A 27,399-nucleotide genomic window follows, 5' to 3' on the forward strand; every position below is an offset into this window, starting at 1 on the left:
CTCGGCAATTTTTCAGCTAACCCCACCCTACATTCCAAAGAGTTTCGATACCTATGTCAGGCATATGACCTTACCTGGCATGACTTACGTGTCATTCTCACTTCCACTCTAAACTCAGAGGAAAGGGAGCGCATTCTTGCAGCTGCCAGGCAGCATGCAGATCAGTTACACTTAACTGACCCTGCCGTCCCGGTGGGTGAGCAAGCTGTCCCATCTGTAGATCCTGAGTGGGACTACCAACCTCAAGAACCTGGGCGTCGCAGAAGAGATATTATGATACAATGCCTCTTAGCTGGCATGCGGGCAGCCTCTAACAAAATAGTAAATTTTGATAAATTACAAGAGGTTATTCAACATTCAGATGAGAATCCTGCCTCCTTTTTAAATCGCCTTACACAGGCACTTGTCCAATTCACCCGACTGGATCCCACCTCTCCGGCAGGAGCTACTGTCCTTGCCAGTTATTTTATTTCCCAGTCAGCCCCTGACATCCGAATAAAATTTAAAAAGGTAGAGGATGGGCCTCAAACCCCCATTCAGGACTTAGTCAAGCTGGCTTTCTTTTTTTTTTTTTTTTTTTGAGACGGAGTCTGGCTCTGTCGCCCGGGCTGGAGTGCAGTGGCTGGATCTCAGCTCACTGCAAGCTCCGCCCCCCGGGTTTACGCCATTCTCCTGCCTCAGCCTCCCGAGTAGCTGGGACTACAGGCGCCCGCCGCCTTGCCCGGCTAGTTTTTTGTATTTTTTAGTAGAGACGGGGTTTCACCGTGTTCGCCAGGATGGTCTCGATCTCCTGACCTCGTGATCCGCCCGTCTTGGCCTCCCAAAGTGCTGGGATTACAGGCTTGAGCCACCGCGCCCGGCCGAAGCTGGCTTTCAAAGTTTTTAACTCTAGGGAAGAAGCAGCGGAAGCTCTTCGACAAACCAGGGTAAAACAGAAGGCCGCCCTCCAAGCACAAGCTTTAGTGGCTGCCCTCCAACCTGCGTTGCCCACTTTGCTGGCAGGGAAAACCAAAGATAAGTCTTTTAAGGGCTCCTGCTATAAATGTGGAGACCCAGGATGCTGGGCAAACCAGTGTCCCCAGGCCAAGCTGGCCACTCCATCTGGTCCATGCTTTAAGTGTGGCACAACTGGGCATTGGGCAAAACAGTGTCCAAATCCTCACCCGCCTACCACGCCGTGCCCAACCTGCCAACAGGAAGGACACTGGAAGTCTGATTGCCCCACCAGCAGGGCAGGCATTGCACCTCAACGTGGTGCCTCTCCTCAAGGGCCGGAAGGCTCCTTCCAGCTCCTACACCTGGATGACGACTGACGGTGCCCACACTCGGAGACCCCAGTCACCCTCGCCGAGCCTAGGGTAACTCTACAGATAGCGGGTAAGCCAATTTCTTTTCTCATCAATACAGAGGCTACCTATTCTGTTTTGTCAACCTATGGAGGTCCTAGCCAGCCATCCACTATCTCAGTAGTTGGGGTAGACAGTAAGCTGTCTAACCCTCGCCAGACCCCAATGTTAAATTGCTGCCTGGACTATGCATGCTTTGCCCACTCTTTCCTCATCATGCCCTCCTGTCCCACCCCACTCTTAGGACCAGACATCTTAACCAAACTCAAGGCATCTATTTCCATTCCCTTTCGTCCTCACCCTGGCTCTAACATCACCCTCATAGCGCCTTTGTGCCCCCATAACCAAGGTCCTAAACTCCCCTCCCCAACGTTTCCAGTGTTGGTTGACCCACAGGTATGGGACACCTCTGCCCCGGTAGTCACCCAACACCATAAGCCAGTCCTCATTCGCTTAAAAGACCCTACCCACTTTCCGTCTCGCCCCCAGTTCTCTCTCTCATTGCATCACCGACAAGGAATCAAACCCATCATAGATCGTCTACTCCAACAACAAATTTTAATTCCCACCCATTCTCCTTGTAACACTCCCATCCTCCCTGTCAAAAAACCTTCAGGGGCATACAGATTAGTTCAGGACTTACATATCATTAATGAGGCAGTAATCCCAACATACCCGGTTGTGGGGAAAAGAAAAAGAGATCAGCCCCTTACTGTGTCTATATAGAAAGAAGTAGACATAAGAGACTCCATTTTGTTCCGTATTTGAGATGCTGTTAATCTGTGACCCTACCCCCAACCTTGTCCTTGCAAGAGACATGTGCTGTGGTGACTCATGGTTTAATGGATTTTGGGCTGTGCAGGATGTGTCTTTGTTAAACAACTGCCTGAAGGCAGCTTGCTGGTTAAAAATCCTGCCCGTCCTGGGTAATGGAACATCTCTGTGTGAGACCCAATTGTATGCTCTGTTTACTGAGATAGGAGAAAACCGCCTTATGGCATAAGGTGGGACTTGCTGGCAGGACTTGCTGGAGCAATGCTGCTAAGAGGTTTGTGGAGATGTTTACATATGCATATCAAGGCACAGCATTTTCCTTTGAACTTATTTATGTCACAGAGATCTTTGTCCATATGTCTTACTGCTAATTTTCTCCCTTCAATGATCCTATTGTCCTGCCACTCCCTTATCTTTAAGATGGTAAAGATAATTATCAATAAATACTAAGGGAACTCAGAGACCGGGGCCAGCGTGGGTCCTCTGTAAGCTGAGCGCAGGTCCCCTGGGCCCACTTTTTCTTTCTCTATACTTTGTCTCTGTGTCTCATTTCTTTTCTCAAGTCTCTCATTCCACTGAATGAGAAACGCCCACAGGTGTGGAGGGGCAGGCCACCCCTTCATCTGGTGCCCAAAGTGGGAGCTTTTCTCTAAGGTGAAGGTACGCTGGAGCGTGGTCACTGAGGACAAGTCGACGAGAGACCCCCGAGTACGTCTACAGTCAGCCTTGTGGTAAGCTTGTGCGCTCGGAAGAACCTAGGGTAACAATGGGGCAAACTAAAAGTAAATATGCCTCTTATCGCAGCTTTATTAAAATTCTTTTAAAAAGAGGGGGAGTTAAAGTCTCTACCAAAAATCTAATTACACTATTTCAAACAATAGAAAGTTTTGTCCATGGTTTCCGAAACAGGGAACTTTAGATCTAAAAGACTGGGAAAAAATTGGCAAAGAATTAAAACAAGCAAGTAGGGAAGGTAAAATCATTCCGCTCACAGTATGGAATGATTGGGTCATTATTAAAGTAGCTTTAGAACCATTTCAAACAGAAGAAGATAGCATTCCAATTTCTGATGTCCCTAAAAGCTGTGCAGTAGATTGTGAAAAAGAGGCAGGGATAGAATCCCGGAAAGGAACAGAAAGTTCACACTGTAAATGTGTAGCAGAGCTGGTAAGGGCTCGGTCAACGCAAAATGTTGACGATAATCAATTACAGGAGGTAACATATCCTGAAACGTTAAAATTAGAAGAAAAAGGTCCAGAATTAGCAGAGCCATCAGAGTCTAAACCACGATGGCCAACTCCTCTTACAGCAGCTCAGATGCCTGTAACTTTACAACCTCAAATGCAGGTTAAACAAGTACAAACTCCAAAAGAAGATCAAATAGAAAAAGATAGAGTTGGCCGGGCGAGGTGGCTCAAGCCTGTAATCCCAGCACTTTGGGAGGCCGAGACGGGTGGATCACAAGGTCAGGAGATCGAGACCATCCTGGCTAACACGGTGAAACCCCGTCTCTACTAAAAAAAAATACAAAAAACTAGCCGGGCGAGGTGGCGGGCGCCTGTAGTCCCAGCTACTCCGGAGGCTGAGGCAGGAGAATGGCGTAAACCCGGGAGGCGGAGCTTGCAGTGAGCTGAGATCCAGCCATTGCACTCCAGCCTGGGTGACAGCGAGACTCCGTCTCAAAAAAAAAAAAAAGGAAAAGATAGAGTCTCTGTCATGGCAATGCCAATCCAAATACAGTGTCCACAATATCAGCCGGTAGAAAATAAGACCCAGCCACCAGTAGACTATCAATACTGGCTGCCAGCCGAACTGCAGTATCGGCAGCCCCCAGAAAATCCTTCTGGACAGCCAGGAACATTTCCAGCGCCACAGGTCAGGGCGCCATATCCTCAGCCACCCACCATGAGACTTAATCCTGCAGCACTGCCTAGTACACAGGGTAGTGCATTATATAAAATTATTGATGAGGCAAGAAAACAAGGAGATATTGAGGCGTGGCAATTCCCAGTAATATTAGAAGCAAGATCACCTGGAGAAGGGGCCCAAGAGGGAGAGCCTCCCGTAGCTGAAGCCAGATATCAGTCCTTTTCTGTAAAAATGCTAAAAGAAATGAAAGAGGGAGTAAAACAGTATGGACCCAACTCTCCTTACACATAGACTCATTCCTTATGATTGGGAGATTCTGGCAAAATCACTCTTACCCTCTCAATTTTTACAATTTAAGACTTGGTGGATTGATGGGGTATTGGGGTCCGTGCCGGGGGTGGTGGAGAATGAACAGACACAAAAGACAAAGACAAACAGAGAACATGGCGGCCCTGCGCTCAAAGCCTCCACCTCACTTTATTTATACTCCATAAAGAACGCAATGCGGCCGGGCGCGGTGGCTCACGCCTGTAATCCCAGCACTTTGGGAGGCCGAGGCGGGCGGATCACAAGGTCAGGAGATCGAGACCACGGTGAAACCCCGTCTCTACTAAAAATACAAAAAAATTAGCCGGGCGCGGTTGTGGGCGCCTGTAGTCCCAGCTACTCGGGAGGCTGAGGCAGGAGAATGGCGTGACCCCGGGAGGCGGAGCTTGCAGTGAGCCGAGATCGCGCCACTGCACTCCAGCCTGGGCTAGGCGACAGAGCGAGACTCCGTCTCAAAAAAAAAAAAAAAAAAAAGAACGCAATGCAAAACAAACTTTCTTTTCCCAGATGTAACCTTCTACTCAGTTCCTTGTCTCTATGCTCTTCCTTATCTGCCCGCCTTCTTGGCGCCTACGGGAGTTCATTAAAAGTTCAATTGGAGATACTGTCCTTGAGCCCTATCTATTCTCAGCATACTGTTTTCAAAGGCCCCTGCAATGGGGCACAAGTACAGGTCCGAAGAAATAGGACTGCCAATCCTCCAATTAACATAGATGCAGATCAACTATAAGGAATAGGTCAAAATTGGAGCACTGTTGACCAACAAGTAATAATGCCAAATGAGGCCATTGAGCAAATTAGGGCTATCTGCCTTAGGGCCTGGGAGAAAATCCAAGACCCAGGAACCCCCTGCCCCTCCTTTAATACAATAAGACAAGGCTCTAAAAAGCCCTATCCTGATTTTGTAGCAAGACTTCAAGATGCTGCTCAAAAGTAGATTACCGATGAGAATGCCCGTAAGGTCATAGTGGAGTTGATGGCCCGTAAGGTCATAGTGGAGTTGATGGCATATGAAAACGCCAATCCTGATTGTCAATCAGCCATTAAGCCATTAAAAGGAAGGGTTCCCACAGGATCAGATGTAATCTCAGAGTACGTTGAAGCCTGTGATGGAATTGGAGGAGCTATGCATAAAGCTATGCTTATGGCTCAAGCAATCACAGGAGTTGCTTTAGGAGGACAAGTTAGAACATTTGGGGGAAGATGTTATAATTGTGGTCAAATTGGTCATCTAAAAAAGAATTGCCTAGTCTCAAATAAACAAAATGTAACTACTCAAGCTACTACAACAACAGATAAAGAGCCACCTGGCCTATGTACAAGATGTAAAAAGGGAAAACATTGGGGTAATCAATGTTGTTCTAAATTTGATAAAAATGGGCAACCACTGTCCGAAGTACAGGTCTGAAGAAATAGGACTGCCAATCCTCCAGTTAACATAGATGCAGATCAACTATTAGGAATAGGGAAATGAGTGGAGGGGTCAGCCTCAGGCCCCGCAACAAACTGGGGCATTCCAAATTCAGCCCTTTGTTCCTCAGGGTTTTCAGGAACAACAACCCCCACTGTCACAAGTGCCTCAGCGAATAAGCCAGTTATCACAATAGGGCAATTATCCCCCGCCACAAGTGGCAGTGCAGCAGTAGATTTATGTACCATACAAGCAGTCTCTCTGCTTCCAGGGGAGCCTCCACGAAAAATCCCCACAGGGGTATACAGCCCATTGCCTGAGGGGACTGTAGGACTAATCTTAGGAAGATCAAGTTTAAATCTAAAGGGAGTTCAAATTCATACTGGTGTGGTTGATTGAGACTATAAAGGCGAAATTCAACTGGTTATTAGTTCCTCAGTTCCTTGGAGTGCCAGTCCAGAAGACAGGATTGCTCAATTATTACTCCTACCTTATATTAAAGTTGGAAACAGTGAGATAAAAAGAACAGGAGGGTTTGGAAGCACTGATTCGGCAGGAAAGGCTGCATATTGGGCAAGTCTGGTCTCTGAGAGCAGACCTGTGTGTAAGGCCATTATTCAAGGAAAACAGTTTGAAGGGTTGGTAGACACTGGAGCAGATACCTCTGTCATTGCTTTAAATCAGTGGCCAAAAAATTGGCCTAAACAAAAGGCTGTTACAAGACTTGTCGGCATAGGCACAGCTTCAGAAGTGTATGAAAGTACAATGATTTTACATTGTTTAGGGCCAGATAATCAAGAAAGTACTGTTCAGCCAATGATTACTTCAATTCCTGTTAATCTATGGGGTCGAGATTTATTACAACAATGAGATGCAGAAATTGTTATGCCCGCTCCAGATTATACAGCCCCATGAGTCAAAAAATCGTGACTAAGATGGGATATATACCAGGAAAGGGGTTAGGAAAAAATGAAAATGGCATTAAAGTCCCAATTGAGACTGAGAAAAATCAAGAAAGAAAAGGAATAGGGCATCCTTTTTAGGGGTGGCCACTGTAGAGCCTCCTAAACCCATTCCATTAACTTGGAAAACAGAAAAACCGGTATGGGTAAATCAGTGGCCACTACCAAAACAAAAACTGGAGGCTTTACATTTATTAGCAAAGGAACAGTTAGAAAAAGGACACATTGAGCCTTCATTCTTACCCTGGAATTCTCCTGTATTTGTAATTCAGAAAAAATCAGGCAAATGGCGTATGTTAATGGACTTAAGAGACATAAATGCTGTAATTCAAGCCATGGGGCCTCTTCAACCCAGACTGCCCTCTCCAGCCATGATCCCAAAAGACTGGCCTTTAATTATAATTGATCTAAAGGACTGCTTTTTTACCATTCCTTTGGCAGAGCAAGATTGTGAAAAATTTGCCTTTATTATACCAGCCATAAATAATAAAGAACCAGCCACCAGGTTTCAGTGGAAAGTACTACCTCAGGGAATGCTTAATAGTCAGTGGAAAGTATTACCTCAGGGAATGCTTAATAGTCCAACTATTTGTCAAACTTTCGTAGGTCAAGTCCTTCAACCAGTTAGAGACAAATTTTCCGATTGTTGTATCATTCACTATATTGATGATATTTTATGTGCTGCAGAAACAAGAGACAAATTAATTGACTGTTACACATTTCTGCAAGCAGAGGTTGCCAACGCAGGACTGACAATAGCATCTGATAAGATCCAAACCTCTGCTCCTTTTCATTATTTAGGGATGCAGATAGAAAATAGAAAAATTAAGCCACAAAAAATAGAAATAAGAAAAGACACATTAAAAACATTAAATGACTTTCAAAAATTGTTAGGTGATATTAATTGGATTCAGCCAACTCTAGGCATTCCTACTTATGCCATGTCAAATTTGTTCTCTATCCTAAGATATCCCAACTTATTTTTTTTTTTTTTTTTTTTTTGAGACGGAGTCTCGCTCTGTCGCCCAGACTGGAGTGCAGTGGCGCGATCACGGCTCACTGCAAGCTCTGCCTCCCGGGTTCACGCCATTCTCCTGCCTCAGCCTCCCGAGTAGCTGGGACTACAGGCGCCCGCCATCACGCCCGGCTAATTTTTTGTATTTTTAGTAGAGACAGGGTTTCACCGTGTTAGCCAGGATGGTCTCGATCTCCTGACCTCGTGATCTACCCGCCTCGGCCTCCCAAAGTGCTGGGATTACAGGCGTGAGCCACCGCGCCCAGCCTAAGATATCCCAACTTAAATAGTCAAAGAATATTAATCCCAGAGGTCTGTGTCCTAATGCATTACAGCAAATGGATGTTACCCATGTGCCTTCATTTGGAAAATTATCATATGTTCATGTAACAGTTGATACTTATTCACATTTCATATGGGCAACATGCCAAACAGGAGAAAGTACTTCCCATGTTAAAAAACATTTATTATCTTGTTTTGCTGTAAAGGGAGTTCCAGAAAAAATTAAAACTGACAATGGACCAGGTTATTGTAGTAAAGCTTTCCAAAAATTCTTAAATCAGTGGAATATTACACATACAACGGGAATTCCTTATAATTCCCAAGGACAGGCCATAGTTGAAAGAACAAATAGAACACTCAAAACTCAGTTAGTTAAACAAAAAGAAGGGAGAGACAGTAAGGAGTGCACCACTCCTCAGATGCAGCTTAATCTAGCACTTTAAATTTTTATACTTTAAATTTAAATTATATAAATTTAAATTATATATTATACTAAAAATTTAAATACTTTAAATTTTTTAAACATTTATAGAAATCAGACTACTACTTCTGCAGAACAATATCTTACTGGTAAAAAGAACAGTCCACATGAAGGAAAACTGATTTGGTGGAAAGACAACAAAAATAAGACATGGGAAATAAGGAAGGTGATAACCTGGGGAAGAGGTTTTGTTTGTGTTTCACCAGGAGAAAATCAGCTTCCTGTTTGGATACCCACTAGACATTTGAAGTTCTACAATGAACCCATCGGAGATGTAAAGAAAAGCGCCTCCACGGAGATGGAAACACCGCAATCGAGCACCATTGACTCGCATGATGAACCAAGAGGTGATACCAGAACAGATGAAGTCACCACGCACCAAGAAGGCGGTGCTGTCGACCTGGGCACAGTTAAAGAAGCTGACACCATTAGCTGAAAAAAGCCTAGCTAGCACAAAGGTGACACAAACCCCAGAAAAAATGCTGCTTACAGCTTTAATGATTGTATCAACGGTGGTAAGTCTCCCCATGCCTGCAGGAGCAGCTGCAGCTAATTATACCTATTGGGCCTATGTGCCTTTCCAGCCCTTAATTCGGGCAGTCACATGGATGGATAATCCTATTGAAGTATATGTTAATAATAGTGTGTGGGTACCTGGTCCCACAGATGATCGTTACCCTGCCAAACCAGAGGAAGAAGGAACGATGATAAATATTTCCATTGGGTATCGTTATCCTCCTATTTGCCTAGGGAGAGCACCAGGATGTTTAATGCCTGCAATCCAAAATTGGTTGGTAGAAGTACCTACTGTCAGTCCCACCAGTAGATTTACTTATCACATGGTAAGCGGAATGTCACTCAAACTACAGGTAAACTATTTACAAGACTTTTCTTATCAAAGATCATTAAAATTTAGGCCAAAAGGGAAACCTTGCCCCAACGAGATTTCCAAAGAATCAAAATATTTAGTTTGGGAAGAATGTGTGGCTGATAGTGCGGTGATATTACAAAACAATACATTCGGAACTGTTATAGATTGGGCACCTCGAGGTCAATTCTACCACAATTGCGCAGGACAAACTCAATTCTGTCCCAGTGCACTAGTGAGTCCAACTGTTGATAGTGACTTAACAGAAAATTTAGACAAACATAAGCACAAAAAATTACAGTCTTTCTACTCTTTGATATGGGGAGAAAAGGGAATCTCTACTTCAAGATCAAAAATAATAAGTCCTGTTTTGGGTCCCGAACATCCAGAATTATGGAGGCTTACTGTAGCTTTTTTTTTTTTTTTTTTTTGAGATGGAGTCTCGCTCTGTCCCCCAGGCTGGAGTGCAATGGCGCGATCTCCGCTTACTGCAAGCTCCGCCTCCCGGGATCCCGCCATTCTCCTGCCTCAGCCTCCTGAGTAGCTGGGACTACAGGCGCCCGCCATCACGCCCGGCTAATTTTTTTGTATTTTTAGTAGAGACGGGGTTTCACCGTGTTAGCCAGGATGGTCTCGATCTCCTGACCTTGTGATCCGCCCGCCTCGGCCTCCCAAAGTGCTGGGATTACAGGCGTGAGCCACCGCGCCCGGCTACTGTAGCTTCTTACCGCCTTAGAATTTGGTCTGGAAATCAAACTATAGAAACAAGATATTATAAGCCATTTTATTCTATCAACCTAAATTCCAGTCTAACAGTTCCTTTACAAAGTTGTGTAAAGCCCCCTTATATGTTAGTCATAGGAAATATAGTTATTAAACCAGACTCCCAAACTATAACTTGTGAAAATTGCAGATTGTTTACTTGCATTGATTCGACTTTTGATTGGCAGCACCATCCTCTGCTAGTGAGAGCAAGAGAAGGCGTGTGGATCCCTGTGTCCATGGACCGACCAAGGGAGGCCTCACCATCCATCCATATTTTGACTGAAGTATTAAAAGTCATTTTAAATAGATCCAAAAGATTCATTTTTACTTTAATTGCAGTGATTATGGGATTAATTGCAGTCACAGCTACAGCCACTGTGGCAGGAGTTGCATTGCACTCTTCTGTTCAGACAGTAAGCTTTGTTGACAATTGGCAAAAGAATTCCACAAGGTTGTGGAATTCACAATCTGGTACCGATCAAAAATTGGCAAATCAAATTAATGATCTTAGACAAACAGTCATTTGGATGGGAGATAGACTCATGAGCTTGGAACATCGTTTCCAGTTACAGTGTGACTGGAATACGTCAGATTTTTGTATTACACCCCAAGTTTATAATGAGCCTAAACATCACTGGGACATGGTTAGATGCCATCTACAGGGAAGAGAAGATAATCTCACTTTAGACATTTCTAAATTAAAAGAACAAATTTTTGAAGCCTCTCAAAGTCACTTAAATACTGTGCCTAGAACTGAGGCATTAGATCAAGTGGCAAAAAATCTTCATGGATTAAACCCCACAACTTGAAGTCTACTGGGAACTCTACTGCAGTAAATTTTGGAATTATGTGTCTCTGTTTTTTTTTTTTTTTTTTTTTTGAGACGGAGTCTTGCTATGTCGCCCAGGCTGGAGTGCAGTGGCCAGATCTCAGCTCACTGCAAGCTCCGCCTCCCGGGTTCACACCATTCTCCTGCCTCAGCCTCCCGAGTAGCTGGGACTACAGGTGTCCGCCACCTCGCCCGGCTAGTTTTTTGTATTTTTTAGTAGAGACGGGGTTTCACCGTGTTAGCCAGGATGGTCTCAATCTCCTGACCTCGTGATCCACCCGTCTTGGCCTCCCAAAGTGCTGGGATTACAGGCTTGAGCCACCGCGCCCGGCCTATGTGTCTCTGTTTAATCGGCTTGTTTTTAGTGTGCCGTACCAGTTGAAGAATCCTGCGTCAAAATCGAGAGAATGAGCAAGCCTTCATCGCCATGGCACATTTATATAGAGGAAAAGGGAGGGAAAATGTTGCGGGAAGTCAGGGACCTTGAATGCAGGGACTGGCTAAAGCCACGGCAGAAAAACATAAAATGTGAAGATTTCATGGACATTTATTAGTTCTACAAGATTAATACTTTTGTAATTTCCTATGTCTTTACTTTAATCTCTTAATCCCATCACCTTCTTTGTAAACTGAGGAGGATATATGTCACCTCAGGACCCTGTGATAATTGCCTTAACTGCACAAATTGTTTATAGAGCATGTGTGTTTGAACAATATGAAATCTGGGCATCTTGAAAAAAGAACAGGGTAACAGCAATGTTCAGGGAACAAGGGAGGCAACCTTGAACTGGCCGCTGGTGAGCCGGACGGAACAGAGCCATATTTCTTCTCTTTTCTTATGCAAATAGGAGAAATATCGCTGAATTCTTTTTCTCAGCAAGGAACATCCCTGAGAAAGAGAATGCGCTCTGAGGGTAGGCCTGTAAAGGACCCCCTTGGAAGCGTGCCGCCTTTTACGGTTGAAGCGGAAGGGATGAAATAAGCCCCGGTCTCCTGTAGTGCTCCCAGGCTTATTAGGACGAGGAAATTCCCACCTAATAAATTTTGGTCAGACAGGTTGTCTGCTCTCAAACCCTATTTCCTGATAAGATGTTATCAATGACAATGCATGCCCAGAATTTCATTAGCAATCTTAATTTTAATTTTAACGCCATCCTGTGATCTCATCCTGCCTCCACTTGCTTTGTGATATTTTATTACTTTGTGAAGTATGTGATCTATGTATTGGTACCAGAAACTGAGGCAATTGCAGGAGTCGCTGATGGCCTCGCAAATCTTAACCCTGTCACTTCCGTTAAGACCATCTAAAGTACTACTGTTGTAAATTTCATATTAATCCTTCTGTGCCTATTCTGTCTGCTGTTAGTAGGCAGGTATACCCAACAGTTGCAAAGAGACAGTGACCAACGAGAACGAGCCATGATGACAATGGTGGTTTTGTTGAAAAGAAAAGGGGGAAATGTGGGGAAAAGAAAGAGAGATCAGCCTCTTACTGTGTCTATATAGAAAGAAGTAGACATAAGAGACTCCATTTTGTTCCGTATTTGAGATGCTGTTAATCTGTGACCCTACCCCCAACCTTGTCCTTGCAAGAGACATGTGCTGTGGTGACTCAAGGTTTAATGGATTTTGGGCTGTGCAGGATGTGTCTTTGTTAAACAAGTGCCTGAAGGCAGCTTGCTGGTTAAAAATCCTGCCCGTCCTGGGCAATGGAACATCTCTGTGTGAGACCCAATTGTATGCTCTGTTTACTGAGATAGGAGAAAACCGCCTTATGGCATAAGGTGGGACTTGCTGGCAGGACTTGCTGGAGCAATGCTGCTAAGAGGTTTGTGGAGATGTTTACATATGCATATCAAGGCACAGCATTTTCCTTTGAACTTATTTATGTCACAGAGATCTTTGTCCATATGTCTTACTGCTAATTTTCTCCCTTCGATGATCCTATTGTCCTGCCACTCCCTTATCTTTAAGATGGTAAAGATAATTATCAATAAATACTAAGGGAACTCAGAGACCTGCCGGCGTGGGTCCTCAGTAAGCTGAGCGCAGGTCCCCTGGGCCCACTTTTTCTTTCTCTATACTTTGTCTCTGTGTCTCATTTCTTTTCTCAAGTCTCTCATTCCACCTAATGAGAAATGCCCACAGGTGTGGAGGGGCAGGCCACCCCTTCACCCGGTGGTCCCAAACCCATATACCCTTTTATCCCGTATACCTCCCAAAACCTCTCACTTCACGGTCCTTGATTTAAAGGATGCATTCTTTTCCATTCCATTACACCCTGACTGCTATTTTCTGTTTGCCTTTACTTGGGAAGACCCCAAAACCCATATGTCTACTCAGTTAACCTGGACAGTCCTCTCCCAGGGCTTCCGGGACAGCCCCCATTTTTTTGGACAGGCATTGGCCAAAGATCTGGCCCAGTGCCCAATCAGTTCTAGCACAATTATCCAGTATGTTGATGATTTACTTCTGTGTAGCCCTTCACATGATATCTCCCTACAGGACACCGCCCTCCTCCTTAATTATTTAGGAGGGCTAGGTTACAGAGTCACCAAACAAAAGGCCCAACTTTGTCTCCCTGCGGTTATATACTTAGGTATAGAACTTACTCCTGTGTCCAAGTCCCTTACTATAGACAGATTAAGTCTTATTCAGGACCTCACCCCACCCCCCAACCAACGGAGAAGAAATCTTATCTTTTTTAGGATTGGTAGGATTCTTTCGACATTGGATCCCAAATTTTGGGGTCCTGGCCAAGCCCCTTTACCAGGCTGCAAAAGAGTCCCCAACAGGACCCCTGTCCAATCCAAAACTAATCACTACTCTTTTTATACGCCTTAAGTCGTGTCTGCTGTCAGCCCCCACTCTCTCATTGCCTAACCCCCAATACCCGTTTTATCTCTTCACTGATGAACGCCAAAAAGTAGCCATGGGCCTCTTGGCTCAACCAATAGGAACAACCTTTAGACCAGTTGGTTATCTCTCCAAGCAGCTAGACACCACGGTGCAAGGGTGGCAACCTGTCTACGAGCTCTAGCCGCGGCAGCAGAACTAACCAAAGAAGCCTTAAAACTTACCTTAAAAGGTCCCCTCAGGCCGGGCGCGGTGGCTCAAGCCTGTAATCCCAGCACTTTGGGAGGCCGAGACGGGTGGATCACAAGGTCAGGAGATCGAGACCATCCTGGCTAACACGGTGAAACCCCGTCTCTACTAAGAAATACAAAAAACTAGCCGGGCGAGGTGGCGGGCGCCTGTAGTCCCAGCTACTCGGGAGGCTGAGGCAGGAGAATGGCGTGAACCCGGGAGGCGGAGCTTGCAGTGAGCTGAGATCCAGCCACTGCACTCCAGCCTGGGTGACAGAGCGAGACCCCGTCTCAAAAAAAAAAAAAAAAAAAAAAAAAAAGGTCCCCTCACCGTCCATTCCACACATCGCCTCCAAGATCTAATTTCCCACAAGTGCATCAGTCATCTCACTCCTTCCCGTATACAATTATTTCATGTCCTATTTTTAGAAAGCCCTGACATTAAATTAGCCACCTGTTCCCCCCTTAACCCGGCCACTCTCCTGCCTACCCCAAATACCCCACATGCCCCAGAACATTCCTGTCCTGAGGTCATTCAGTCAGTCCCCCCAACTCATCTCCACTTACAGGACCAACCCCTCCCAAATCCACAACTAACATTCTTTGTGGATGGAAGCTCCTTTACTGATCCCCACAGAAACAAACATGCAGGATATGCAGTAGTCACTAACACCCAAGTAATAGAGGCTAAACATCTACCATTAGGCACAACCTCACAAAAGGCAGAACTCACTACCTTAACCAGAGCACTCCATCTATCTGAGGGAAAAACTGTTAATATACTGACTCTAAGTATGCACACATGATAGCACATACACACTCTGCACTCTGGCAGGAGCGGGGATTCTTAACCACCAAAGGAACTCCCATTATAAATGGCAGGCAAATCCAACTGTTACTACAAGCTCTAACCTCCCCTAAGGAGGTGGCTATCATTCATTGCAAAGGACATCAAAGGCCTACCAATCCAATTGCCCAAGGTAACCACTTGGCCGATGCCACAGCAAAATCGATAGCACTCCCCACAAAAAATTCCCAATCTATCTGTTTCCTAAACCCCCAATACTCCCCTTCCTATTCCTCAGAAGAAAAAAGTAGACTTTTACAAAACCCACAAGCAACCATAACGCCTACCCAATGGATCTTTATCCAGAACCGTGTTGTCCTCCCTGAAGCTCAAACGCAAAAAATCCTAAGAGACATCCACAACTCCCTACACATTGGGCACCAAGCTCTATATAATTTTTTATATCCCATCATTGAGTGTCCATCCCTTCTCTCTCACCTCAAAAAAATCGGCCAACAGTGTCTAATCTGCCTAAAGGCAAACGCTCAAGGGGCAATACGCAACATACACCCAAGCCATCAGCTTAGAGGGCATCAACCCGGAGAGGATTGGCAAATTGACTTCACCCATATGCCTAGACACAAAAGACTCCGCTACCTACTCACTTTAGTAGATACCTTCTCAGGGTGGATAGAGGCCTTCCCCACTATGGGGGAAAGTGCATCCATTGTGGCTACCATAATTATAGAACAAATCATACCACGCTTCGGGCTTCCCCAATCAATCCAATCTGATAATGGTCTGGCCTTCATTTCCAGAGTAATCCAACTGGTGGAGGATTCTCTCAGCATTACCTGGAAGCTACATGTTCCATAACATCCCCAGTCATCTGGAAAGGCTGAGTGGGCCAATGGACTCATCAAGCAACAACTAACCAAACTTTCCATAGAGACACATCAATCGTGGGTAACCCTACTTCCCCTTGCCCTTACCAGACTATGGGCGACACCTAGAAGCCCTACAGGCCTCAGCCCATTTGAACTAGTTTACGAGGGCCCTCTTGCATTACGAGAACTTCCTATTCTTCCCACACCGCTGGCACCCTACTTGCCCTATCTCTCTCTCTTAAGACAATTACTTAGAGAACACACCGAAAAGTCACTTCCCCCACCTACACAAGGAAATCCAGACACCCCCTTGGCCCTTTCTCCAGGTGATCAGGTTCTACTCAAGGATCTACATGCAAAGGGCCTTACTCCTAGGTGGAAAGGCCCATACACAGTAATTCTCACCACTTCTACAGCAGCCAAGCTTCTAGGTCTCGGTTCCTGGGTCCATATTACCCAGTTGAAGACAGCCCAGCCCCCTCAGGCTAAGTGGCAGTCCACCCAACTGTCACCCACCCGTCTAAAAATAACCGAGACAGAAACAAGTTAGATGAGCCACACCCTCCTCAAATTTTTCCGTTTCCTCACTATTCTTCATCTTAACTTAACTGACTTTTCCCTCATAAACCCCATAGATACCCTCCTTCCCGACCCATCCCCCAACCAGTGGGTCTCCCGACTTTTCACTCTCATAGAAGACCTAGTTTGGCAGGGTGCCCTTTGTGATTTCAGCAATGTCGAACTTACCCTCTACACCTTCGTTACCATTATTATGGTTTACTCTAATTCCCCTAGTTACTCCTACTAATCCTAAGTTTATATGGAGATTCTCTACAACTGAAATCTGGTCTACAAACAACCAGGTACACTCAGCCATGCAAGGCACTGCAGATTGCTCCCCCCAGGGCTATCAAGCTGCCCTCTCCCTTAAATTTGACCTAGGTTCCGTCGGCAACTATGACCGCCCAGTCATATGTTTCTTGTACGACCAAACTGAATATAATTGTAAAAATTACTGGCAAGAAACCAACCTGGGGTGTCCATACAACTATTGCAACATCCATAAGTTGGCCCCACTGTGTGAGAATGGTTATTGTACCCCCAAAGATCGACCTTTTACAAGAAATTTAACATCAGGCAAATATACTCTTCATATTAAGGATCCCTGGGACCCCTGGTGGGCCCAGGGAGTTAAAGGTGGACTATATGCATCATCTGTTTCCTCATATCCCACCACAATCATCCAGGTAGAGAGTATACATACAGCAAGTACATCTCCCTAAAGGTGTACAGGCCCTACAAAATTTACAAAATTTAACCTCAGCCATAAAATCTCATGAACAAAAACTACAAAAACAGTTAAGCCCCCTTAACAATGAGGACCCATTACCCCCTAACAATGAGGACCCATTCTCATGGTTGACACTTATTCGCCACGGACTTAACTTGACACAGGCAGTTGGACTGAAAAACCTCTCCCACTGCTTCCTCTGCGCTGCACTCGGGAAACCTCCCTTAGTGGTGGTCCCTCTACCAGCCGCTTTCAATATCACCACCAACCCTACCAGCTCCTCTCAAGCAACGTCCTTACCTCAAGTCTCATTATACCACCATCCAGAAAGTCAAACCCTTCCTTTCTGCTACTCTACTCCCAACCCTTCCTGGTGTAATCATACCCAAGCTCCCAGCGGGACCCAGATGGCTCCTGTTGGCGGCTACTTCTGGTGTGACCAAACTTTATCTAAAACTTTTTTTTTTTTTTTTTTTTGAGACGGAGTCTCGCTCTGTCGCCCAGGCTGGAGTGCAGTGGCCGGATCTCAGCTCACTGCAAGCTCCGCCTCCCGGGTTTAGCCATTCTCCTGCCTCAGCCTCCCGAGTAGCTGGGACTACAGGCGCCCGCCACCTCGCCCGGCTAATTTTTTGTATTTTTTAGTAGAGACGGGGTTTCACTGTGTTAGCCAGGATGGTCTCGATCTCCTGACCTCGTGATTCGCCCGTCTCGGCCTCCCAAAGTGCTGGGATTACAGGCTTGAGCCACCGCGCCCAGCCTTATCTAAAACTCTTAACCACACCTCCATCACCCAATCCCTTTGTATTCCGGTGTCTTTAGTGCCTACTTTAACCCTATATGGCGAAGGAGAATTGTCCGAGCTAGCTTCCCAGCTTACCACTTCCAGCAATACAATCCAAAAACGGGCCATTTTTCTTCCCTTAGTTATCGGGGTTTCCCTAGCATCGTCCCTAGTAGCCTCAGGACTTGGAACAGGGGCCCTCACCCACTCGATTCAATCCACACAGACCCTCTCCACTCAGGTCCAAGCAGCCATAGAGGCTTCAGCTGAAAGCCTAGCCTCTTTACAACGTCAAATCACCTCAGTAGCCCAGGTAGCAGCACAAAATAGGCGGGCATTAGATCTTCTTACTGCTGAAAAAGGAGGAGCATGCCTCTCCCTAGGAGAGGAGTGTTGCTACTACATAAATGGATTAGGCCTGGTTGACACCAACGTCCAAACGTTAAACAAAATCAAAAAGGAGCTTCAACAATTTAATGCCCCCTTAAACTGTTGGTATCGCTGCTGCCTGTAGTACAGCAGATGCTTCCATTCCTAATTCCCATACTAATCCTCTGTCTTATATTATGCTTTGCTCCCATTCTAATAAAATTTCTCCGAGCTAGGGTCCAAGAAATCACCCAGTCACCTTCAACCAAATGCTCCTGCATCCCTACACCCAACTGCCAACCTCAGACCCTAACTACGCCCCTTAACAGCAGGAAACAGCCAGACTGACAATGGCGCCCCAAATTCCTACAATTAATAAGAGGTTAGACTGTTTGGGTGAGGGAGAAGGGACCAAAATGGAGGAAGGTGAACATGGCACAGTCCCGATTGCTTCCGTGTTGTTCATCACCAACTTTCCCGCGCCGGGAAAGTGCAGGGCAACAGAGCTTCGGCCAGGTGACCTCAATCCGAAGAAATCAAACTTACCCGGCCATGCCTACTGAGACGCCCCTATCACGCCCTTATCCCGCCCACTGCCCTCCCCCTTCCAGTACCAATGCATAAAAGTTCCCCGGCAGAGGCCGGTGGGCTTCCCTGGCCCCATACCTGAGGACTGGAGAACCTACCCCAAGAGTGTGTGCATATTTGCAATAAAAGCCTGCTGCTTTCTTATGTACTTTGGCCTGTTTAATTATTTAGCTCTCCTAAATTAAATTAAGACAACAACATATATTTATCTGAACATCAAATCGTGCCCATAAATATGTGCCTTTACAATGTGTCCATTAAAAAATAAAATTTTCAAATAAACTTTTTTTTTTTTTTTTTTTTTTGTGAGGCGGAGTCTTGCTCTGTCGCCCAGGCTGGAGTGCAGTGGCCCGATCTGGGCTCACTGCAAGCTCCACCTCCTGGGTTCACGCCATTCTCCCGCCTCAGCCTCCTGAGTAGCTGGGACTACAGGCGCCGCCACCACGCCCGGCTAATTTTTTGTAGTTTCACCATGTTAGCCAGGAAGGTCTCCATCTCTTGACCTCGTGAATCCGCCCGCATCGGCCTCCCAAGGTGCTGGGATTACAGGCGTGAGCCACTGAGCCCGGCTTTCCAAATTGAAAAAATTCTAAAACCTTGTACCTCGCAGTGGGCTGCGCCCACCGCGGACTCGCCGGGAAGGCCGCCGCAGAGAGCCTGGATCACCGCCCGCCGGGCGTATTTCCAGCGTGACGCCGCTTTGGCGCGCCGGCGAAAGTGACGCGTCACTGTGGCCCGCCGGCGGACGTGACGCCACTGTGGCTGCGACGGTAAGGCCTGGCGTTCTTGCTTAGAGGCGGCTACCTGGAGCCGGAAGCGCGGGTGCAGCAGGGCGAAGCTCCAGGTGGGGTCGGTTCCGCATCCTGCCTGGCGTGTCCACGATGCGGCTGGGCTCCGGGACTTTCGCTACCTGTTGCGTAGCGATCGAGGTGCTAGGGATCGCAGTCTTCCTTCGGGGATTCTTTCCGGCTCCCGTTCGTTCCTCTGCGAGGGCGGTACACGGAGCAGAGCCCCCAGCGCCCGAACCCTCGGCTGGTACGGACCCCTCCCCAGCATCTCCGCTCCCCTGACCCCACATCCCCTAGAAGACCCTTTTTCTGAGCGTCACTGCTCGGATTTCTTCTCGGCGCTCCCCGGTGGTCTCCCGTTATGGTCCCCACCCCAGAATTTTTTTTTTTAACCGCTCCAGCGTCTCTTTTCTGTATTCTTACAACTTTGTGGCAACCACCTCTACTGGCCCCACTTCGACCTTCCTTCCTGATCACCACAGAGTAAGCTGTGTCCATACCTGGGATCCGGCCTCTCCAGCTCTACTCGTCCAGAGCCCCCGCCCCTCTCCTGAGGAGCCTTTGGGTCACTGCCTGTTCCAGGCGCCCTTTTTGCCCCCTAGCACACTACAGATAAGACCCCTGCCGATCCCTTCGCGTTTGGGTCTCTTACGTTCTCCAAGGTGTTTTCCCTGCCTAGTGGCTAAGGCACTAGGGCCTTTCTGCGTTAGGCCCCTTCCTAGTCTTCATCTACCCAGCCATATACAGCAAGTAAAGGCGCCCTGGTTCTGGACCACGTGCACACACCAGCCGCTGACCGCGAAACGCAGTATATAAACACCCAGCCATCCCATTCTTGCAGCTCTGGGTTTTAGGTCAAGCTCCCTAAATGTCCCATCCCAGGACGCTTACGTAGGGATTCCCCTGCCCTGGTACTCCTCACTATACTAAGGATAATTTTTTTTTTTTTTTTTTTTTTTTTTTTTTTTTTTTTTGAGACGGAGTCTCACGCTGTTGCCCAGGCTGGAGTGCAGTGGCGCGATCTCGGCTCACTGCAAGCTCCGCCTCCCGGGTTCCCGCCATTCTCCTGCCTCAGCCTCCTGAGTAGCTGGGACTACAGGCGCCCGCCACCGCGCCCGGCTAATTTTTTGTATTTTTAGTAGAGACGGGGTTTCACTGTGGTATCGATCTCCTGACCTTGTGATCCGCCCGCCTCGGCCTCCCAAAGTGCTGGGATTACAGGCTTGAGCCACCGCGCCCGGCCTTACTAAGGATAATTAACTGCTTACTACTGTGGGTCCCTGAGATTACTCCTGTTAACCCCCGTCCATTCCCGGCAGCACTACCTACCAAGTACAAGTCTCCTCCTTTTGGGTTGGGTTATATAGATATGGCAGGATATGTGCTGGAGAAGTAGGTAGAAGCTAGATTGTGGAGGTGCTTGAATGCTTAGGAAAGTTCAAAGTTCAATTTCCTTTTTTTCTTTCAAACACTTAGGAGCCAGTTCTAACTGGACCACGCTGCCATCACCTCTCTTCAGTAAAGTTGTTATTGTTCTGATAGATGCCTTGAGAGATGATTTTGTGTTTGGATCAAAGGGTGTGAAATTTATGCCCTACACAACTTATCTTGTGGAAAAAGGAGCATCTCACAGTTTTGTGGCTGAAGCAAAGCCACCTACAGTTACTATGCCTCGAATCAAGGTAAGTTGGCCTTAATGTTTTAATGAATCATGGTTTGGCTCTTTTGAAGATTTAAAGGGGGCCTCTGTAGTCTTTCGCTTGGAGTTGCAATTTTAAGAAAGTGGAAATTTTGTGCTATCAGTTGGCTGGGGCAATAGAATGCTGAGGGAGCCTCACACAGGACGGAACTGAGACCCATGATTTGTGCCTCTTGTCAAGTAGCCAAAACTCATGCTTCACGGGAAGTATAAAAGATTTACAGCAAGATCACCCAGGCTAACCTACCCCAAGATATACCATTCTTGGTAACCTGCTTTCTTCTTTAATCGCCACTGGGTCATTTGCAATCTTAGAAGGAGCCTTTAGAGCTGATCTAGTTCAGTCTCTAGATCTTATAGATAGGAAGGCAAACCCAGATAAGTTAAATGTGACTTCTCCAAAAGTATCCACCAGTATACATAATGATCCAATTAGTATGATCTGCCTCAACAATTACCACTGTTTCCACCATATCCTTCAGGTGTCCAGCCTACTGACAGCAGCTTTGAAGTACATAGTGCGTTTCCCAAGAACCATGGGTAAAGAAAAAAAGTAAGCCTTTATTGATTGGCTCGAAAACTTTTGAGCAACTACTATGTGGTGATATTTTAATGGGTATACAATCGGGGAGAAAATAGTATCTCTGGCTTCATGTAGCTTTTAGTCTTTAGATATACAGTCACTCAACAAAGGAGCATATGAAAACATGCAGTTGGGCCGGGTGCGGTGGCTCACGCCTGTAATCCCAGCACTTTGGGAGGCCGAGGCGGGTGGATCACGAGGTCAGAAGATCGAGACCATCCTGGCTAACACGGTGAAACCCCGTCTCTACTAAAAATACAAAAGAATTAGCTGGGCGAGGTGGCGGGCGCCTGTAGTCCCAGCTACTCAGGAGGCTGAGGCAGGAGAATGGCGTGAACCCGGGAGGCGGAGCTTGCATTGAGCCGAGGTTGCGCCACTACACTCCAGCCTTGGCGATGAGCAAGACTCCATCTCAAAAAAAAAAAAGAGGCCGGGCGCGGTGGCTCAAGCCTGTAATCCCAGCACTTTGGGAGGCCGAGACGGGTGGATCACGAGGTCAGGAGATCGAGACCATCCTGGCTAACATGGTGAAACCCCGTCTCTACTAAAAAAAAAAAAAAAAAATACAAAAAACTAGCCGGGCGAGGTGGCGGGCGCCTGTAGTCCCAGCTACTCAGGAGGCTGAGGCAGGAGAATGGCGTGAACCCGGGAGGCGGAGCTTGCAGTGAGCTGAGATCCGGCCACTGCACTCCAGCCTGGGCGACAGAGCGAGACTCCGTCTCAAAAAAGAAAGAAAGAAAACATGCAGTTGTAAAGTGTGGTTAGTGCATGATGGGAAAGAACAGGATGTGATGATTAGTGGGTGAGAAATCCCGGCTGAGGAAATTGCATTTAAACTGAGAGTGGAAGGATGAATAAAGTTGGGGACAGAAAGGAGCAGAGGGGTTGAATTGTGTTTGTGAGTGTATTGCATGTGAGTGTGGCATAAAGTCTCTGACGGAGCCTTTGCTGTGTGATTGATGGGGTGACAGCTTGTTACTTGGTGAGAAGGAGCTGCTTACTGATTGAAGGCTTGGGGGCAGCCCCGGTTGTCGATGCTCAGCGAATGTTCGCTGGATGAAAGCAGTCTGAGACTGGAGGAAGCACAGTGCCATATCGCTCACTGACTTTTTCCTTGAATGTTTTACTCTCTCTGCCACATTTCAATGTGATGTGACCTTCATTCAGCAATATTTATTGAGCATGTACTATGTGACATGCTGTTCTAGACAGGAGGGATGCAGTGAAGAACAAGACAGCATTGTCCTCATGGAGCCTACTTTCTATTTTTTTTTTTTTTTTTTTTTTTGAGACAGAGTCTCGCTCTGTCGCCCAGGCTGGAGTGCAGTAGCTGGATCTCAACTTACTGCAAGCTCCGCCTCCCGGGTTCCCGCCATTCTCCTGCCTCTGCCTCCCGAGTAGCTGGGACTACAGGCGCCGCCACCGCGCCCAGCTAATTTTTTGTATTTTTAGTAGAGACGGGGTTTCACCGTGTTAGCCAGGATGGTCTTGATCTCCTGACCTTGTGATCCGCCTGCCTCGGCCTCCCAAAGTGCTGGGATTACAGGCGTGAGCCACCGCGCCCGGCCATGGAGCCTACTTTCTAATTGGAGGAATAGAAAATCGGTAAAATATGAATCAATGAAGATCGTTTCAGACAGTGACAACTGCTCTGGAAGGAATGGAGCGGGAGGTGAGGGAGAATGAAGGAGAGGGGCAGGCACCTTTGATCACAGCACTCCGTTTCTGCCGTTCTGCTGAAACTAGCGGTGGGAATCTGAGAGAGACATCCACGCCCCTGATCTCAGAAACACCGACTTCTTTATCTGCTCTCTCAGAAGTGTGGAAGGAACCCTTTTCTTCCTTTTTTTTTTTTTTTAAAGATTTTAACAGGCAGATTTGAGAAAATGTGTAAGTGATTGTGCAGGCTCCAGGTTCTATTCAGACCAGCACGTTGGCACTGTGGTTCTTGGCGCCTCTGTCTCCAGCTTATTGGTTTCATTTCACCTTTGCTGGGGAGCCTCACCCCAGAGCTAGTGTTTTGTTTTGTTTTCAGTCCTTTGAGGATTCTTGCTCCTTATTTCTCCATCAGGGAGGAGCTAGAACAGAAAGCCCATACTGGAGTTAGGATTGTACAGCTCTGGAGTTTGGTAGGTTGGGCAGTGTTGGTTGAGGAAAGTGTCCCCTGCCCTGCCTCTAGTCCGAGAAAGGGCTCAGAGCATCTCCTGGTATTGATACATTTGCAACCAGACGCCAACCCTGACATGTCCAGTGAGCTTTCACTTGCTAAGACCCTGTAGCAGCTTTGTTTTAAAGTCCTGTAACTCATTTTTGAATGCCTTCTCATTCTTCAAGCACTTTCTAGTCATAACAATAGCCGGCATTGATTGACAGACCTGAGCTTTCCCTTAGATTTCCTAGGACTGTGAGTGCGGCCCACTCGCTGCCTGCACACTTTCTGGGATGAGGGGATGCCAAATCCCCTCTGAGGTGGGGTGTGCCTGGGTATACACATTTGTTAAATTCTGTACGTGCAAAAATGTAATTGTATAAAAATTATATTTCAATAGTTATTTTTTAAAATGTGAGCCTCTCTCACCCCAAAATCCCACTCTTTAAAAGGCAGCCAATTACTCTTGATGAGTATCCTTTTAGATTATTTTCTGTGTGAGCTGCATGTGACCTGTGTGGATGAAGGGCAAGGGAACACAAAAGAGGGCCTATATGAGGATGAAGAGGTAAATGGGAGTGAGGCTGCACAGAGCCTCGAGGCTCTGGGCGATGGCGTTCAGTGTTCAAACCCAGCAGAAGGAAAACTATGGAAGGGTTTTAAAGAGTGGTGTAGCAGGGTCTGATTTGTGTCCAGATGGGATTTGGGCAAGAAAAGGTGCTAGGGCATTTATAATAGTTCAGACTGGAGCCCACAGCAGCCTGGACGACGGTGGTGGCCATGGAGATACTGGCTCAGTCAACCTGTATTCACATCTACGGTATTTCAAGAGCACCTGTTCACCTCATTTCTTGTGCGGGGTAGAGATCATCCATCTTTAAATTTTCACAATATGATAAACAAAAACTGGCTTATGGGTTGTTCTGTTTACCCTGCTCTGATTACTAGTCCAGAATCTCTGCATATGTTTATTGGCCATTCCACTTTCTTGCTTTGTGGATTCTGTTATGTAGTCCGCCCAGCTTCCACAGGACTGTCGCTCCTTGATCCGAACCTCTTTATACATCATGGATGTAACATCTTGTATGTCATGTCCACAGTCAATAATTGTTTCAGTTTATCATGTTAGTTGACTTTGTTTACAACATCTTGACAATATAAAAGTTTTCTGTTTTCATCCCTTCTTTTGTGGCTTTTATAAGGCACCCCCTTTGTCCTCACACTAGCTTGGGTTCCCACTGATATTTTTAAAGAGGGTAGGGACCACTTTAAATTTTCCCTAGGTAAAGAGGTTCATGATATGTTATTAATTGAAGAAGTTTGAGACTAATTTGTATAGTTTGCTACCATTTTGGTAAAAAATATGTACCTTCATATATTTGTGATTTTATACACGTACACACACACACACACACACACACACACACACACACACAGAAAAGGGTCTAAAAGGATACTCACCAAGAGTAATTGGCTGCCTTTTAAAGAGTGGGATTGGCCGGGCGCAGTGGCTCACGCTTGTAATCCCGGCACTTTGGGAGGCCAAGGTGGGCGGATCACGAACGAGGTCAGGAGATCGAGACCATCCTGGCTAACACGGTGAAACCCCATTTCTACTAAAAATACAAAAAGTAGCCGGTCGTGGTGGCAGGGGCCTGTAATCCCAGCTACTCGGGAGGCTGAGGCCGGAGAATGGCGTGAACCCGGGAGGCGGAGCTTGCAGTGAGCCCAGATCGCGCCACTGCACTCCAGCCTGGCTGACAGAGCGAGACTCCACCTCAAAAAAAAAAAAAAAAAAAGAGTGGGATTTTGGGGTGAGAGAGGCTCACATTTTAAAAAATAACTTTATTGAAATGTAATTTTTATACAATTACATTTTTGCACGTACAGAATTTAACAAATGTGTATATCCAGGCACACCCCACCTCAGCTCTAACCCCACCCTAGGAATGTTGATGGCTGTTAGGGTTATTTTGGTTGTTTGTATAGTGACTTCGTAAAGGACTTCTGCAGTCTGTCTCCCCGGCAGCATGCGAGCATGCGGCAACTGATGTCTTCACTTAGGTCTTTTGGTTCTTTTGGTATTTAAGTTCTTTTTTTTTTTTTTTTTTTTTTTTTTTTTGAGACGGAGTCTCGCTCTGTCGCCCAGGCTGGAGTGCAGTGGCCGGATCTCAGCTCACTGCAAGCTCCGCCTCCCGGGTTTACACCATTCTCCTGCCTCAGCCTCCCGTGTAGCTGGGACTACAGGCACCCGCCACCTCGCCCAGCTAGTTTTTTTGTATTTTTTTAGTAGAGACGGGGTTTCACCGTGTTAGCCAGGCTGGTCTCGATCTCCTGACCTCGTGATCCGCCCGTCTCGGCCTCCCAAGGTGCTGGGATTACAGGCTTGAGCCACCGCGCCCGGCCTAAGTTCTTGTTTTTATTTTTAAGCCTGTCTTCCTGAGGCTCCGGAAGCCTCAGGAGCTAAGCCCAGGCTCCGCATAGCTTAGTGGTCAGCCAGTGATTGGTCAGAGGTTGTGCTTCAGCACCCCTGATGTGTTTTCCTAACCTCCCTGGGTGTGAGGCTTCTCGGTGGCTGCTGCAGCTTGCAGCTGGAAAGGAGGGAGGTGGGAGCCGCCCTGTGTGGAAACACCATGGCACTTGCTGTTCTTACTGAGATTCCGTTTTTTTCTTAAATAAGCTCTTCTCAATCTGTTCTATAATTTTGGTGAATTTCCAAAGTACTAAAATGGTTGCTTTTGACAGTTTCATCCAGTTTTATTATTGCTCCTGGGGGAGAGATTTTGCTGAGCTCCTCCCCGTGGCATTCCAGAAGTCTGGATAATTCATACTTGCATTTATTTACCGTTAAAGATGTCTTGGTAAAATTATTTCACCTGCTGGTGTTATCCAGGTTCCTGTTTATTTTCATTGCACAGGTTGCAAGATGCCAGTGCTGGCTGAGGTGGCTCTATAACTCTAAATCACAGAGATCTGTTACCCATTACGATGGCCTCTTAGGTTCTATGCTAAAAGCAGGGAAATTCTTGACTCAATTATATTATCAGAAGGGTATAAGGACACGTCACCCCCAACCCCTCCCAGAAAATATGGTGCAACATTGAGGGCGGGAGCAGAAGAGACTATCCCACTGGCCTCCCTGGCCCAGTTCACTTTGTAAATTACTGAAAGTTGACGCTTTAGGACTGCTTTCATCCTGGTTTTCCACTCAAAGGTAGACGTTGGAATTGCTGGATTCTTAGGAGTCATATGGACTTTGCTTGTCACGTGGAGATTTGAATCTTAATTGGGAACCTGGCAGAGGCTTTGAATACACAGGTTAATGTTTTTAATGTATACCTCACTTTGCCATTTGCTTCAGCTACATCACTGTAGCTGCTTCTCTGGCTGCTGTTGTTGTCTCGCTATCCGTAGCCACTTCCTTTAACCTCTTATCAGCTGGAAAGATTATTATGAGCCATG

General features: G+C 46.5%; 1 protein-coding gene and 1 long non-coding RNA gene across 41 annotated transcripts in view; one reads left to right on the forward strand and one right to left on the reverse strand.

Moving 5' to 3' along the window:
* Positions 1 to 3,794: 3,794 nt before the first annotated feature.
* On the reverse strand, positions 3,795 to 19,412 carry LOC141410267 (uncharacterized). Its single transcript, XR_012434534.1, has 3 exons — positions 19,322 to 19,412; positions 7,251 to 7,370; positions 3,795 to 7,214 (listed from the first exon to the last, which is right to left on the reverse strand). It is a non-coding gene; the product is annotated as an uncharacterized lncRNA (long non-coding RNA).
* Positions 19,413 to 19,473: 61 nt separating this feature from the next.
* The window catches only part of PIGG (phosphatidylinositol glycan anchor biosynthesis class G (EMM blood group)), a 59,648-nt gene continuing 51,722 nt past the window's right edge, over positions 19,474 to 27,399 (forward strand). For 25 of the 40 annotated variants that reach the window (XR_012434517.1, XR_012434518.1, XR_012434519.1 and 22 more), the window contains exons 1-2: positions 19,474 to 19,753; positions 20,983 to 21,188. Coding sequence is in view for 9 of the 40 variants with exons in the window: in XM_005554239.5 (XP_005554296.3) it covers positions 19,600 to 19,753; positions 20,983 to 21,188 (360 nt within the window). In the remaining 31 variants the exon portion in view is untranslated. Of the gene's footprint in view, positions 19,754 to 20,982; positions 21,189 to 21,687; positions 21,759 to 27,399 lie in introns of all 40 variants that reach the window. The other 15 variants (XR_012434516.1, XR_012434514.1, XR_012434515.1 and 12 more) reach the window with 3 other exon arrangements.

Source organism: Macaca fascicularis, chromosome 5, assembly GCF_037993035.2.
Source record: "Macaca fascicularis isolate 582-1 chromosome 5, T2T-MFA8v1.1".
Taxonomy (NCBI): Eukaryota; Metazoa; Chordata; class Mammalia; order Primates; family Cercopithecidae; genus Macaca; species Macaca fascicularis.